The sequence below is a fragment of the Pelobates fuscus genome, chromosome 2 (genome assembly GCF_036172605.1).
Source record: "Pelobates fuscus isolate aPelFus1 chromosome 2, aPelFus1.pri, whole genome shotgun sequence".
Lineage (NCBI taxonomy): Eukaryota > Metazoa > Chordata > Amphibia > Anura > Pelobatidae > Pelobates > Pelobates fuscus.
In genome coordinates this window covers 318,312,647-318,329,929 of record NC_086318.1, presented here as the reverse complement: position 1 = coordinate 318,329,929, position 17,283 = coordinate 318,312,647, and the positions used below count along the sequence as shown (strand labels likewise).

Below are 17,283 nucleotides of genomic sequence, written 5' to 3'. Positions count from 1 at the left end.
AGTACTCTTCTTGCAATTGTCATTTTATTTTGGGGGTCAGATTGTTTTTCACCCTGTTTTCTATATTTTTTTTCCTTTTTGGGGCTCATTCATTAACCACCAGTTAGTTCCTGTGAGTAAATAGCTGAATTGGGAAATAGAAACCAAAAACAGTTAACCAGTTAACCAGGTAGATAATTTTTCTTCATGCTCAGTAATTTTGGCCTTACTTTACTACCTGTCTGCTTTCAACACACTATTCACGTTGATTAATGAGTGAGATGCTTCCAGATCCCTTAAAGCTACACTGTTGTAAATGCCAGAATCACTGTGTTTAGGAGTACACCTTGACCTGTATACCTACGTTAATGTTACCTACCTACCCCAGGTCACTAATACCACATTAAACATGGCTGATGTGGCCCCAAGTTAGTGTATAACTCTAGTAGTCATGGGAGATGAGGTTTAATAATTCACATGGTGATTTGTAGGACCGATTGATGCTCAGCACTGTGCAGAGTCCACACACTTGATGTCTGAGTGGTCCTCTGGGTTAAGCCTTAAAATCCCAATATGTTGTACATGCCTCACACAAACGGTCAATTCAGCATGCAGTGACATCTGTCAATTAGCTAGTCTATTAACATATGGATTCAGTTACTTCCAATTACTTGAGCTAAGAGTCTTACAATCAGAATATCCATCATTATCATATCGTAGAGTGAGACATTATATATGCACTTACCGATTCTGTACACTGGAAGTTTGTAAACTGAGGATAGATAGATAGATAGATAGATAGATAGATAGATAGATAGACAGACAGACGATTTATATAGAAATATTTACATTTATAATATATATATACTTAATAGAGGCAGGTAGTGTGGCCTGGATTTGTAAATGGGACCTAGAAATTAAAACTTTCCTGAGATTTGGACTCGGTCACTAGTTTCTCCAAAAACGATATATAGACGGGTAGACCGGTTTGTCATAAAATTGTAGATTAGGAATTCTATTAAGATTCACTTAAATGGCCAAGTATTGATAGACAGACATACCTGGTGGTCCAGAACCTAGCAGCCAGCCCCAGACCAGCCCCCATCCTAGCACAAGGTGTTTAGGCAGAGAAGAGGTGAGTCCCAAAACCTGGAGCACGCACACAGCACTGAAAGGGTTAACAGCCCAACCTGATGGGATACATTGTGACTAACGTTCTGCCATGATACAGACATAGCGACCCTGTATGATCATTGCTGGGCTTTCCTCTGAGTCTAAGAGATTCATTAATATCACCTCCCTCCTCCCTCACTGCACACACCTCCCCTGGCAGTGATGACGTCAGGTTCCTCCAGCACTTTGGGAAGAGCAGGGGGGAAGCTCACTGGGCAATGGCTGGGAGCCCTCCTCTCCTCCCTGGTGCTCAGTCCTTTAGCTCCTACCCTGGTTTTATTCTAAGGGCTGGAGCCTGCAGCTCAAAGCACAAAGTCACTCAATGCAATGAACTTCTGGCTTGCAAACCGTGTGTGATCCACCCTGCAGAGAGCCAGGCACTGCTTAATCTGAACTTCATTCTGCACCTCCTCCTCATGCAGTCAACTTCTCTAAGCCTACTTAGACACCAGCAATACTGCCCCAGGAAATAAAGACTACTTCTTGACTTCCATAGCTATTGTCACAGAACACAACCAACAACTGCATTTTAATACCTCCGATAAGCACGTCAACTTTTTGTTGCTGTTTGTCCTTGTCTGTGCTTGTTCTTCTGCTGGAGATGGTTTGATGGAGTGAACGTTCTATGCAGATTCAGACTCGCTGCAGCACCAGATCGCTTGTTACTTAGTATCGAATCCCATCTCCAAGGATGCTGACTTGTCAAGTGAGGGCTGAGCTGTAGCTCTCTGTACTGCACCTGTTACAGGACTTTCTCTGGAGCATCGCAAGAGACACAGAAAATCCATCAGGATGAGTAAACCAGCAGGATCAACAAGTGGGTAGCTTCTTCCTTGGAGATTTTATTATACTTACAAATAGTTCATGACCTATACTACATTTACAATTGGAGAGATAATATATTATATATATAATACAATATAATATAATATAATATAATATATTATAATATTATATATTATATATTATAATAAAATCTATTGTATATTATACAGTAAATATATATATATATATGTATACATAAACTATCTATCATTTGCATATATATATATATATATATATATATATATATATATATATTATATATATAATGCAAAATATTTTTTTCTTTATTTATTTGTTACATTTGTAATTGCCTTTGTGCCTTTATGTATTTACTAATCTTATTACACACCGTGTACTGTTTTACACGGGTACCATTAATATTGTACTCTAGCAGTAGGTATGTACATAACCTGTGAGATAAGATCGCTCAGCTAATAGTGCATAAAATAGCAGTATAACATTGCCAAGTACACTAAGTAATGTGTTATTTTTTTAATGGATCATGTTCTTGACACGATTTACATCAAAAACAAGTTTTTTTTTAAAAAAAAAATAACTTTTCTCTCTGACAAACTTGTTTAACATGGAAATGTAACTTGTCACTTTCAAATGCAAAGTAGTGTGATTGGGGAGATTTGAAACATAGGAAATATTGTAGTTTGCAATTTAATAGCGATAGTGTAAAAAAAAAAAAAAAAAAAAGAAAAAAAAGTTTGCTACCAGTTTATTAGAATCAGGCAACTCTGTTCTAATCCACTGCTGCAAAGCGGATTTAAATCCAACCTATTGCACATAGCATCTCTAATTATGGTTAATAAGCCTGGAAACAAGCGAAGCAAAAACAACTTAAAAGTCACATTTTCTTTAATCCCGAATCCTTTAATACTGGAAATTCTCAGTATAGCTAATTGTTTATTGCAGAAGTTGCTGATAAGCCCATGCAAAGTTTATCTGGGGAGCTATTCACTAAACAGCGACATGTGATAAATAGAGATATAGGCCTAAATACTCGTGTTGGGATCGTTCTTCAGCAATTTCTACAGCTTGTATTTTTAATCTAAATTTTGAAGTTCGGATAAAAACACACACACACACACACACACACACACAAACAACAAACAAACAAACAAACACAACAAACGAACAGATCAATATATGTATATATAAACCTTGCTGACCGAGACAATGGATATTAAATATCTATCTGTCTATTTATCTATATTACAATAAATCGAGTTCACAATTAATTTGATAACAAGACATCTCAAATGAAATTTAAAAATATAAAAAAAAACTATTAAATGCGCAATTCACACGCAGTTAAAATGCAGGCAATATATATATATATTAATCAATACGGTTATTGACTGATACATTTATATCCCGTTCTAACTTTGTACGTTACAATAAATAATATAACCGGTTTAATATTCGATCGTCGATATATTGAATGCCTTTGCAATAATTGATTAACATCACTTTCTGCTTATTCATACATTTTATTTCAATAAAATCTAAAATTTAACACGTTTAGGCTCTGCATATGAAAGTTTCAATGGATGCGGTGTATTTAAATTCTTTGGGAGTGATGCTCCCTTTAGAGCATTATTTTGACAGACAAATAGAACTCTTAAATATATGTGACTGTGTAATATCTTAAGATATTGCTGTAACTTAATAAACGATAATAAATACGCAGATAGGTTAGAAACTACCAATCAATTAATAATACATGACAGTTTATTTCAATGTAAGTAAATCGAAGAACAACTCTGTCAATATATCTACCATGGGAACATTATGACAAATAAATAATTATATATGATGTATTTCGAAAAATATTAGAAAAGATAAAATGTATATATATATATATATATATAGATAGATAGATAGATAGATAGATAGATAGAGATATATATATATATATATATATATATATATATTTATTTATTTATTTTTTATATAATTTACTGGAACGTATATAAAGATATACTTTGTAAATACTTATATTTTATACTTTTCATAATAATTTTCTCCTATGAAATCCAACAAGTTAAAATAAATATTAGAATATTGAAAAGAATTCCATCCCCACATGCATAGTAATGATTCATAGTATTTGACTTCTTCTGGTCTAATGCAGTGGGAGGGGGGTCTTGTACTGTGCAGTCTGGCTGGGAGTCCATATTAGTTAGTCATTGTCCCATCTACATACATGACCTGCTGATGGGAGTACAGGATGTGACCTGTGACTTGGAGGCCACCAGTGCTGGGCTTCTCACTGTATAGTTATGTGGTCTGATCTCTGCCTGGGTGGTAGTAAGAACTCAGGGAGCAATCTCTCAAATCCAGACTAACTTCTTTCAACAGCCCCTGATGGTAATTACAGTAATCTAAACTGCCATATATCTTTAAGCAATTATAACACACAAAAAGTCCCAAAGCACCCCTGCTGAGAGATGTTAAAAACGGTTCCCCAGTTCAATAAAAATCTGCTTTCTCTGGCTGTACTGTCAGACCAGGCTGCTCAAACACAGGGACCCTCCAACCCTAATTAATCTGTTCTCCCCATGACCCTATGTCATGTTAACATTGCTCCCAGCATTTTCCATTGTTCTAACCAGAATATTGACCCCAATAAGCCCTGTCAGGTCTCATGGTATGAGGTATGTTATTTATTTATCAGACAACCCAAACTGACAGTGTGCCCCTACCAGCACCCTATGCTGGGCCCAGGGTGATAGGCTGTATGTTTGTTAACTTACATCAGAGTAATGATATACATTAATTATTGTATTGTGTGTCAGACTGAGCAATGTGTCCTAAGAATCACACATCTGTGTGTGTACATAGTGTATTTATACTCATTATATATCGTTAGATTATAAAATATGATGAGAATAAACCACCTACTGATCCCCAAATGTAATATTAGGCATCATGTACAAATCTCCTTTGGTATGTTGATGTGGGTAGGTGATGCTTAGCAGTATAATATATATATATATATATATATATATATATATATATATATATATATATATATATTGTTATATATGTGCAGTTTTGATGTAATGTGGGAGTTATGACGTCATTGCGGTGACAGCACTATGTACAGTGGATGCCATAAGGGTGCAGGGCTGCAGAGCCATTTTGGGTGCAGGGAGGAGGCGTTTGTATGAGTTGAAGCTAAGCCTGCAGGAGGGGATAGGGGGATTGAGTGCCCTCCCTGTTGGCATTGTGTGATAGCAGAATTCCCATGCTACTCTTTTTGACGGGTCACTGGTAAATCAATAGGTAGGTGGCAGAAAGGGCTTGTAATTACACATTCATAAGAAGCAAATAAAACAGGTTTGTTTTTTTTGTTTTGTTTTGTTTTGTATTTTTTTGTTTTTTTATAGACAACCTTTGGGGAAAACTTGCTACCTGCAACCACACCAACATGTTCTATCCAGAGAAAGTTATTTTACTAACAGACTTTACTGCTGGAGATAATTGTATGGAAGATTTCTATCAAGTAACTTCACAGCCCCCTTCACCCCCACCCAGGCTTAATCCCTCTCTCCCCAGTCCTGTTGTATATAGCAGCTGTCGAGTTCCATTTAGTTAAGAGAAGTGGCAGCTTGGCTTATTGGAGGCAGTCAAACCAGTTTCAATGGGAAAATCATTAAGTTAACACTTTATCTAATGTCCCTGTTGTCTGTTCTTGGACATTGTCTTAGAGTCCCTGCTGTAGAGAAATATCTAAGGTCTGTTTTCAGTCCAAGCCTCCCTGGGATGATGCTTGCTTCGAATACAGCCCTCAATCACCCTTCACTGCCTCCTAAATCACCTTTACTCCTCAATACTTCACTGGGATCATCTCAATGGAGTTCATGTAATTAAAACAGATTCTGCAAAATAGGTCACCTTTCCCTATGTTAACCTCGTACTCCCATTCCCAGTGAATATATAGGGACTTATTTATAAGTCTTTAATATTAAAAACAATTTAAAAAGATTATTCAACAATCGCAGACAATAATGTGTTTAATAACTAAAGTATAAATACCCCATTATATCATTAAGGATTGTGATATGACACACATAAGGAGTTGTTTATAAAATCATTCTGGGGCAACATTCTAAAAGTGGAACCCTCAGCCTGGACATTCTATTGGTTTCCATGGTGACTGCTCCAGCTTTAGAATTTTGCTCCAGAATGCATAACCTCTTTAAATTGGTGGGATCGACTATCTTTAAAGAAGAGCCTGTAACTTTGTCAATCAGAAAGTGGATTGTTTTTGCTAATGATATGAGAGTTTCCACCTTTTAATTTAAGTCGTGGGCTATCTATTATCCATATCTTAAAATAATAATAATAATAATAATAATTTACTTTGATTAGCTTGTACACAATTATTGCGATTATGACATCGAGTAAAATATAAAATGGTATCTAACGCAACTAAAGTCGTCCCCAAGTCTTATGACATGTGATGTTATATAATCTATATTTTATTTAATGATTATAGTGGAGTGTATAGTGTATAGGAGTTAGGTGACAGCTCAGATAAAAAAAAAAATCACACCCACTTTTATGATGACTTATATTATTTTGCTTTTTCATTATCACTTTTGTTTGATGCAGGAGAGGACAATTCTCTGTGATTAGTTAATTTTTGGAGAGGGGCACAAAATCTACACCCAGGATAATTTAGTGATCTATAGCTTGAAGCAGGCTTGCATAAACTATGATAATATATGTTAAATAAAATATAATAAAATCAAGTGCTTTTCATAGCACGTTGAACTGCTCAACATCAAATTCAAGCCAGACCGTTAAAACCTAAGGTTTATTCACTAAACACATTGATAACAAAAAAAATACTTGCAAAATTTAAGAAAAAAAGCCCCCAAAAATTCAGAATGGGAATTTCATTTTCTTAAAAGTTTTTTTTTATCTGAATATTGACCATAGGATTTCAAAATCTATAATAAAAAGAGTTAGACATTAAACCCAGCTAAAATGTTTTTACAGAACTTATTGACATTTCATAGTATAAATGCAACAAACAGACTTTTCTTCCAGTAAACTATATATATATTGTTTGAAATATAAAGCCATCTATCTATCTATCTATCTATCTATCCATCTATCTATCTATCTATTCTTTTCTTTATTCTTGCGATGTGATGATTGCTGAGTAAGGACAGAAAACATTTGCATTTAATTTGCAGTTAGTGACAGTAAGTATATATCCGACAGTCAAAGCTTGATGGGATCTACATAGTGTCAGATTTTGCCCAGGCAGTGTAAGTAGTTATGGTACATTATGTTTATATTTATAGGACATAAAAAAGTGCACTGCCATAGAATAGCAAACTCTGATTGTCCAATAACTTTTTTTATCACATTATACAGAAATTCATAGACATCTGGTGCAATAGTTAAACGGTTAATTATCAAACACAAATGTGACATTATTACAAATGTAAAAAATATACAATGTGCAAAGAATCCAAACATATTGACAGTAAATAATTATATTTTACACTGACTGAGGACCTATTAGCTTTACAGAAAATTGTTCGGGTCACAAAATACAATTGCAAAATGTAGGGTTATTATTTTTTTTTTTTTTACTATTATTTTTTTTTTTTTGTGGTTAATTTCGGAAATTCTCTAATCAGCTAACCACAACTAACTGATTCATGAATAGGCTCCTGGACTGTGGCTTTTAGGATTTAACCCTCATCGCCATAAAGGGTTAACATACTTATGTGAAAGTTTTTTTTTTTAACTTGTTTGGAATGCAATCTTTTCGTAAGATCTGCAAAATATATATCTGATGATAAAATGATTCTATGTTTTCAATGACAATGTAGGTAGATGAACAGGCATTATTCAATACACATCTCTTGGGACTTATTCATGAGTCAGTTTCAGTATTTATTTTGACCCTTAATTTGCATATATTAGTGTGAAAATTAAAAAAAAATAATAATTTAAATCTTCTTTTGTAGCAGGAAAAAGGGAAACAGCAAAGGCATTGTCTGGCAATTGTATTTTACACATTTTAGAGTTATTGTATCAGTTCTACAATCTAGTGGAATATACAGTTTTATGAAATAAGTATATGTGAAATCCACATAATAGTTACCAACTCTTTTTGTGGTCCTAGACATATGCTATTAATATGAAGTAATATGAATGATTAGATAGATATTAAAGCCCAGATCACAGTGCTGTGGATGGAATAGACTGGACATGCATGCAGCTGTGAAAAATCTCAGTGTTTTATTTCTGATTCAACACTTCATAAAATCTGAATGCAATAACTGCATGAATCCAATATGATGACATGCAACATATTAAACATTATATTACAGGGAAACAGAACTGAAACGAAAATATTTATCATAATCAAACTAGCCCCCAGTATTTTGGTTCTAATTGTTTTGTTTTAGAAAATACACATTGATTAAGAAAAAGGTAGCTTAAAAAGGATTATCTGTCTGTCTGCCTGTCTGTCTGTCCATCCTTCCATCCTACAAAATTTGAAGATGTTCAGAGATATTTAGCAGAACACGCACACTATAAAAACAATAGTGAATATTCACACTCAGTGGCTTTTTTGTTTTTGTTTTATGAAGGGTTCATTTTGAGTAAAGGGATTAACTTGTGGAAGACTTTTGCAGAACTTTTATAATTTTGTATATTTTAAGCACCTGTGAATAGTGTATATATATATATATATATTATTATTATTATTATTATTATTATTGCCATTTATATAGCGCCAACAGATTCCCTAGCGCTTTACAATATTATGAGAGGGGAGATGTAACTATAAATATAAATATAAATTACAAGAAATTACAAGAAAACTTACAGGAACGATAGGTTGAAGAGGACCCTGTTTAAATGAGTTTACAGTCTATAGGAGGTGGGGTATAAGACACATTAGGACAGGCAATAGCCATCAAATAGGGTGAGAGTGATATATAATTTGTTCTGCTCAGAGATTTTTGTCAGGTGATATTTTTGCCATTATTGTAGTTTGGACATGCTGGGGCTTTACTTGGGTCTGTAGACTGTCAGCTCCCTGACTATGCTATGAAATTGCTTTATTCTGGTTGGCAGAAATAATTATGCAGCCAATCAGAATACAGCTGTGATTTAACCAGGTAAAGTTATTGGTTTCATCTTGACTTGGACATTGACTTTCCATTAAACTGTAGGTTCCTCACTCTTTCACCAACAAAGTCCATTACTGGCAAATTCCAAAACTTTTACATATATATTAGAGTTTTGTCCGTTTTTTTTTAACACTACTTGTGTTGAGTACTATGCTAATATTGTCTTTTTTCTCAAAAAACCCCAACAATTGTTTTTTTCTTAAAAACTGTTCTTATCTATTAAAATGTTTTACTTTATAGATATATTATTTACATTACGTTTATGTCGTCTCCCTGTTCCTGTATGGAGCATTAGATGATGTAGCTGAATGACACAGTGAGTAGGCTATAGGTTCTTGGTTATCTACCAGTGGTCATCATAATGGAGGAGCAGGGACCAACACCCAACCAGCATGAAATGGTAGGCCAGTAGGCTATCATGCTCAGCTTACTGCTGTCACAGTATATGTAAGAGAACCCAAACACACAGAACCTAATCTACAACAGAATATATTATCCATATTACCAGACCATAGAATGGCAGTGCGTAATGTATGAATGGTCAAGGTCAAGGGTAGGAGAAATTAGAGTAAATTAGAGTAAACTTTAGACAAGCCAAATATCAGGAATACAGAGAACAGAATAAATGGTAAACAAGCCAAGGTCAGTAACTGGAGATGAAAGATATCACAAACACACTATTGGGCTAAACAAGAAACACAACATGGCAATTGGGAGGAGAAAGGCCGGGTTTGAAATACCTGTGGCTTTATTTGAATTGCGTCACGTTATAAAGGAGCTCCAGAATATGCAAGGTCAGTGGATTGCTGATTTCGTGTCATTCACGACTTCGTTTGCACGTGCCAAATAGGTGCACTGGGGCGCACCATTCAGACATGTGTGCAATCGCTTATAAACAGTCTCCCTTGAGCAGCTTGCAAGGTTCTAGCAAAAGTAGAAGACTATTGCATCATGGACGAGTTAACAGCAAAAGTGAGATGCACAATGTCCACCTTTTCCAAGGTTTGGGAACCGTGGAAAAAGGATGTCTCTAGCCAGACCTAGGAAGACTTATGGAATTTAGGGAGGGCACGCGTGGTGGCACAGGTTTTTTTTTTCTGGTTTCTTTCCATTTCTTTATTTCTCCTTATTACATTGGGCTAAACCACACACAAGTTGGAGAACATGCTCACTGTCAGGTGTAGGGAAATGTGATGCATTCTAAGATACAAACCACGATCTATTGAGCCCTGTGCGGCTCATCAACGTCTATAATGTATGCTGTACCTTTGAGACATACTTACGAAATGTTCTATATGTACCTTTCTTGAGTTCTGCGAGACTCCTACCTGTCATTTAGTCATTTTGAACGGATGTACTCTATTTGTGTAACATAAATAAAGAATTTAAAAAAATAAAAAGTTTAAATATTAATAAAGCTAAAAATATGGATGATGGCATGCTTAACACACACACACACACACACACACACACATATATATATATATATATATATATATATATATATAAAGTATTAACGATAAAATATATTTAGTAATCAATTTAGTTATTTACATCAAAGTGTAATCCATGTAATATCAACAAGTTACTCAACTCCACCTACAGTAAGGATTTAAAGAATACAGTAATTAGTACGAGTTTATAAAAATAAATGTAAAAAATTGACATGTTAGTAGAACCAGATGAGATATGAGACCACTATGCAAATATATAGGGTCAGTACAAACCACTATATGCTAACCTGTTCATTAGCACGTGTTCAATAGATCCTCATTGGCACAGACATAACAAATTCAAAATATAAACTGCCCACAAAAGTTTGATTACTGAAGCACCACTGACGTCTAAAAAAACTACAGGAACCATCAGGCACTGATAAAAGTCTATTAAAAGAATTTTGTTAAATAATTATTTTGTTACAAAGTCTATTGCAATGCAAGAACTGTCACAGTGCCAGTTTTACAACTGAAAACTGATGCAACTGAACTACTTATTTAGACATGATGACAAATACTCCATGTAATTCAATGCGGGTGCACTAGTCCATTTTTCCATTGTGCTCCAACGTTTCCTGAAACATTTAGGAACACCCTTGTAAGTTCCAATGTGAACCTTTGCTGTGCTACTAAAGGTTAGGCAGGTGACATTTTGTCCTTAATGGTCTTTATGAGAGGCACATACGAAAATAAAAGTAAAAAATTAGTTTTCAAGAAATGATTTTGTGTTAATTAAGGTGGGGGTTGCACCTCTAACAATAAATACGAACAGTTGTGAGTACCATGATTGAGGACAAGGGTGTCAGTTTCTTAAAATACTCTTAAAGTTACTGAAAAACATACATGTATGATAACGCTTAAAGTAATCTAACTCATCTTGCTTAATTTGAATGCTATAAGCCTTTTCAAAAACAAAACATTCTGTAGGTCAAACTTACCACTTTTAGCCCCACCTTAAGCTAAACTAAATGTAAGTGCTCGAGGTATGCTGCATATACCTCAATGATGCTACTATGGTGTTATGTACATTATGTGCACATGCATGTGATATCACAGATGGAAATATAAGGTGCATTTGAGAGAAGATGACTAAGAACACATCGTAGTGTAGTATTTAAATTACACTATGGTGTCTTATTCATATTTTCCCTCACATGTACTTCCTACTATTTGCATTTGATTTACATTGAGGATGTATTAGGATGACACTTCACAGGACAGCAGCAAACTGGAGCAGTATTTGGTTTTTATATCATTTCACTTATTGATGTTTGTATAGTGTGATGTCATAGGCAACATGTGAGCATAATCACCGCTACTAATATGCATGCTCAATGCTCCTGTTAGATTTGTTTGAGGGACCATGGATTGTCTGATAATTATAGCAGTTTTCTATTACTGTTACACTGATATTATCCTTTAGCGCAGAGGTGCCCAAAAGGTAGATTCCCAGATCCCCAAACCATCATGGGAGTTGTAGTTTTACAACATCTGGGGATTTACTGTTTTGGGCAGCCCTGCTTTAGAGGGAACATTAAAAATGTGGGGGGTGGAAGGGGCAATGTTATGTAATCTGGTTGGTACAAAGTACCATCTGTAGAGGATTTATCAATGTTGTTCTAGGTGGGAGGATGATAGGAGTAGTTTAAGCGGGTTGGATATTATGTATCCCACTCTTTAGGTGTCATCGAGCATTGGAGGTCTGCTTCTCATTGCTTCGCATATTTGGAAGAGGAGAAGCTGTCGTGTTTGGTTATTAGGGTATGGCACATGGAGATCGGTTAACATTGAGGTGAAAGTTTCGCATTTATACACATTTGTTCCCAGGTAGTGAATGACATGGTAGTAAAAGATAAGTCTGGGTGTTGTCTCAATGTTTTGGTTAAGTAGGATTTCCACGGTATAAATATAGTGAAGACTGTGGGAGTGAATATTTAGCGGAGAAGCGTGGGTAATCTAGTAGTGTGCCCACTTCGAACAGATGGTAAAGGTGTGTTGCGCCCCTACAATGCCATTGTAATGGGTTAAATGTGGGGATGGAATAAGACAGAGCCCTAAGTGGGGTTGCCAGGGAGAAGGTAGGGGTGCTACCCAATTTGGGTCGGTATTTATTTCATATTTGGAAGAGGAGCTGGACCTGATGGGGAAAGAGAGCAACACTTGGTCTAAGTTGTTTTGACGTCCAGAGCATATTGGGGATTTCGTGACCTCCTATTAAGTCTGTTTCCAGGGAAACCCATTGTGGCCTGGCAGTGGTTATGATATGGGGTATAGCTGTGGCTAAGACAACCATTTGATAGTAGGCTTGTATGTTGGGCAGTGCCAGCCCTCCTTGTTGCTTGGGGGCTTGTAACAACTTAACTTTTTTTTAAATAATTTTTTATTTTTGTTGTGCAGATTACATTGCTAGATCAAGCGCCACAACAGCACACACAAGGTTTACAGGGTAATCTTTGGCATGAGCATATGCACAATATTTTTATATTTTGTGATGCATAGGTAAGCTTAGTGTAACATAAGAGTATGCATAAGAAATTGTAGTGTGTAGTATACATGTAAAATAAAAGAAAATACAGAAGATATAAATTGTGTGAGCTAAGTCTGGCTTGATATAATTAAATAATGGGTAATACCTAAGGTTAACTTGAAGTTGGAGCTCAGGCATTTAGTAGCAGGTATGTGGGTTAGTACCCAGGGTCCCTGTGGTAGCTGCTGTGATTTGTTATCGTGTGTCCCTGGGGGGTTTCTCCTAGAGGGGAGGGCGATGTTCACAGGGTGACTTGGCCCTTCAGCCCATGCCTCGGTGTGGGATTGGGGGGGGGGGACTCCGGGTTTTCCAGAGTGGTAATATTAGAGAGTGCAAATGCTGGATCAACGTAGTGAGAATGAGGTCTGGCAGTCTGGTGGCTCGTCTTGGAGTACCCCACTATGTGTGATGGGGGGGGGGGGGGGGGAGTAGTGTTGTGCGTGTGGCCTCAGTGGAGGAGGATCTAAGAGTGATGGGTAACATCAACATAAGAGAGAAACGGTAACATAAAATAGTAATGAAAAATTTAGAGACACTTGATAGAGTAAAATGTAAAAACTCAACTCTAGTGGTGAGGCAAGTTCAGGCCTGTCTCTGCAGGCAAACTGGAGCCGCTCAGGTGGGGACAGCTGCCCGTTCATCTTGTCGCGCTCCCCGAGGTATGAAGGGACGTGCTGTTGTAGGGTTCCAGGTGGTGTGAGGTAGGGAGGATTTTGTGCTCGATCGCACTGTGTCCAGGGCAATGGTTGGTAGTCCCAGCTTAGGTAACAGATCAGTTGCCTCCCCGAGATCACTGACGGAATGTGTGGCGGTGCCGTGTAGTATCTCCAGTACGCGTTGCAGTCGCCATCGGTACGTGAGGCTGTTGGATCGGAGTAGCGCCGTGAAGGGCTTAAGTGATCTCCTCCACGCCATGGTGCTCCCGGACAGATCTGCATAGAACGACAGTTGCATTCCTTTGAAGGGGTATGGTGAGTGGTTTCAGACTGCGTTCATGAGAGCTATTTTATCTTTGCTGCTGTGGAACTTTACTAAGAGATCTCTTGGTGCTGACGTTGGTGCTGTCGCTAGTTTGCGAAGGCAGAACAACCCCTCCACTCCCACCTGTTTAGCCTGCTTTGGGGTTAGCAGTCCTGCGAGGAGTAGCCATAGGAAGTGTGGTAGCTCTGTCTCCGGGATCTCCTCCAAAATACCCCTAATCTTGAGGTTCGGTGCGCACCTCCGATCTTCCAGCTCTGCAAGCTTTTGGTCCATTTTTCTTTGTTGGGTTTGTGGCTCTTGTATAGCCGTTTGAAGTCGGGTTGTTTGTTGGGCCTGTTTCTGGGTTTCGCTCTCTATAGTGCCCATGCGGGTCGTGAGGCCGTGTAGGTCCCCTCGGAGCTGGGCCATGTGGGCCTGGATTGTATGTGCAATATTTTTTTTAGTAGTTTTCCACAATAAGAATTGCAAACATAAATACATTATTTTTTATTTATTTATTTTTTTTCAAATCTCTTTTTTATTTGAGGCATAAAATTATATGGGGTACAGAATGAGAAAGGGGAGACGATAAAGTTTCATACATAACCGGTATAATACAATGCAATTTATATCATCTCTGAGTAACAGTTGGCCTCATTTTGTATTAAGAAGAGTAGTTCGAGTAAGTTTAGCGTAGTAATAATGTAAGTGGTTAGACTTAAGTGAGATATCAAGCAGAGTTATAACAAAAGTGACACTATACAGGCTAAACAGATAGGTATATTTTACACGTCGTTACCAAGTATAGTCGAGTCTTAAGAGTCTACAAGAGACTAAAATAAAATAAAATGAAATACAAAGGAACGCTTGCTCATGTGCCTATCGAGTGAGTAATAAAGTTTAAACATTACGCTTTGCCTAGACATTCTACATACATGCATGCTATGGCTAATCATTGTTTTAAGCGGTAAGTTAGTTTGTGATGTCAGGCAGTAACAAAGTTAATGAGTGCTAGAAAATATGATTTAATACATGCTAATCTGAGCTGTGATCATGTTTAAGCATAGCACTTGTCTGAGTATTCACGTAATGTTATCTGGAATTGCAAGGACTAGGCATGTGCTGAATATGTAATTAAGGGGAAAACCACTGGGCTAATCTTCAGTTGTAACTGGCTGCACCTTGCTATACATGAGGGAAAACAAATAGATAACAGACTTAATAATAACAGATCAGGCTTTGCGAACCCGGAGCCGGTATGCTGGGTTAAGTCCCTGGTACCCGTAGATGATCATGAGGGTAGCTGTCAATCCATCCGGCGACTTAGGTGCCCTTTCGGGGTCACCTGGAGGTTTAAGCATGAGTTACTGTCGTCTACCACTCCCGGTTCCCTGGTTTTGAGTGCAAATTTTGGCACGTCGTGTTTGCTGAGAGGGTAAAGTGAGTTTAACGGATGGATATCAGAGTGAGTGTGGGACTTGGGAAGGCCGGTAGGCATTAGGGCAGTCCATTAAGGGAATCCTGTTGCCAGAGACAGTCCATTGGAACTTGCAGGGGTTCGGTGCCATAGTAGTGGGGTACAGTGGTGTGCACCCGACGACCCCTCCTAGCTCAGCCGATGCCCACGTGCGGAAAGTTCTTGATGGCGGTAAGGAGGCCCAGCCGCGTGTAGGCCTCAAGTCCCCAGTGAGGCAATCCAGTGTCCCAGACTCCCCAAAAAGGTACCATCGGGTGCAGCTTCTTCTCCTGTTTATTAGCTGTGGGGACAGTGATCTGTGCGTGTGGGTTCTCGAGTAAGGCACCTCGATTTTTGTCTCCAGACGTGGGAGCTTGTGTCAAACACGTCTGGGTTGCTTGGCTGCTAGTAAATACATTATTTTAATATCCTGATGCAGGTGCATTCAAAATATGCCACCAGGGACCTTATTTAAATATTCACTTGCAGGGTGTTTGACCACTATTTTGTTTCTTTTGGGGTTTTTTATGTCTACTATATGTGACAAGATTATATTTCTGTTCTGCACTAATATTTCAGATTTGCATGAAATATATGACAAGAGAGGGACACAACAACTTATACAACCCTGTTGCGAGACACAACAGGGTTGTATAAGTGCTACATAACATTCAGATAAATATTGTTTGCAATAAAAACTTTGTTTTCTATTTGAATCAGTTTCACATTACATTTAGTGCTTCATTGGTCTTTGGAAATACTATGAGATGCACAAACAAACAGGGATATTTACTAAAGTGAGAGTTAAAAATGAATTTAAAATTTAAGGCTAGAGTAGATAAATTGAAAGCACAGCTGACAGAGAATATTTCCAGCTTTTTTTTTTGACCATACATTTGAAATTCACACTTTGGTGAATAACCCTGATAGTATACCAACAAATGAATCATAAAAAGTGAGTTTCTTTCTTCTGATGGCACTTTTAAATTGCAGCTTATCTTCTTCTTTCCCCCAAAGAAATACCTGGAACATTTACTCCCTGAAATAAAGGGTTGTATTTCAGAAACGATGCTCAAAGATCAAATTTGTTCAGTTCCAACTGATCACACACACAACGCTCCTATTTGAAAACATTCCCAGAAAATTGCTCCTGAGATCGGAAATGATGGTGCTGGTGCCAGGTATCAAAATAATTTAGGCAGAAATAATATTCTTTCTCCTGCTGCCGAGTCAAAAAAGAAGCACAATATTTTAAAGCATTTGCGTTTGGGCATCACAAAGGAAAAAAAAAAAATCACTCTTGACGAAAGAATGACAATTTGATTCATTATGAACATGATTTCTGGTATAGCCCACTATATTGTGCCGTACATAGTTTTAAAGCATCCATTAAGTTTAATAATGCAGTCTCTATTCAGTTAATTACTTTATTACGCTTATAGTAAAGAACTACATATGCTGCTGTAGATCAACTCTTTTCTGATGTCTCATTCTTGACCTCACAACCTTTGTACAGTTCTGTTAATGATCGCTTGAACAGAGAGCTGTTTGTATAAATCTTATATTATTCAATGGGTTATTTATTTATTTGGTAGTATAAACCATTGCTAACCTGTTAGCCTTCCTTTATAACTAAATCCTACATTGTACAGTCTGATGTAGCACTTTCCAGCTCTATGCTTTGCA

The 17,283-nt window shown here is 37.0% G+C and overlaps 1 protein-coding gene across 1 annotated transcript in view; it reads left to right on the top strand.

Annotated features, from left to right (window-relative positions):
• The first annotated feature begins 1,353 nt into the window (after positions 1–1,353).
• Positions 1,354–17,283, top strand: part of NR2E1 (nuclear receptor subfamily 2 group E member 1) — a 55,295-nt gene continuing 39,365 nt past the window's right edge. Inside the window, exon 1 of the mRNA XM_063441301.1 lies at positions 1,354–1,969. Coding sequence (XP_063297371.1) covers positions 1,945–1,969 — 25 coding nt within the window. The 5' untranslated portion in view covers positions 1,354–1,944. The remainder of the gene's footprint in view (positions 1,970–17,283) is intronic.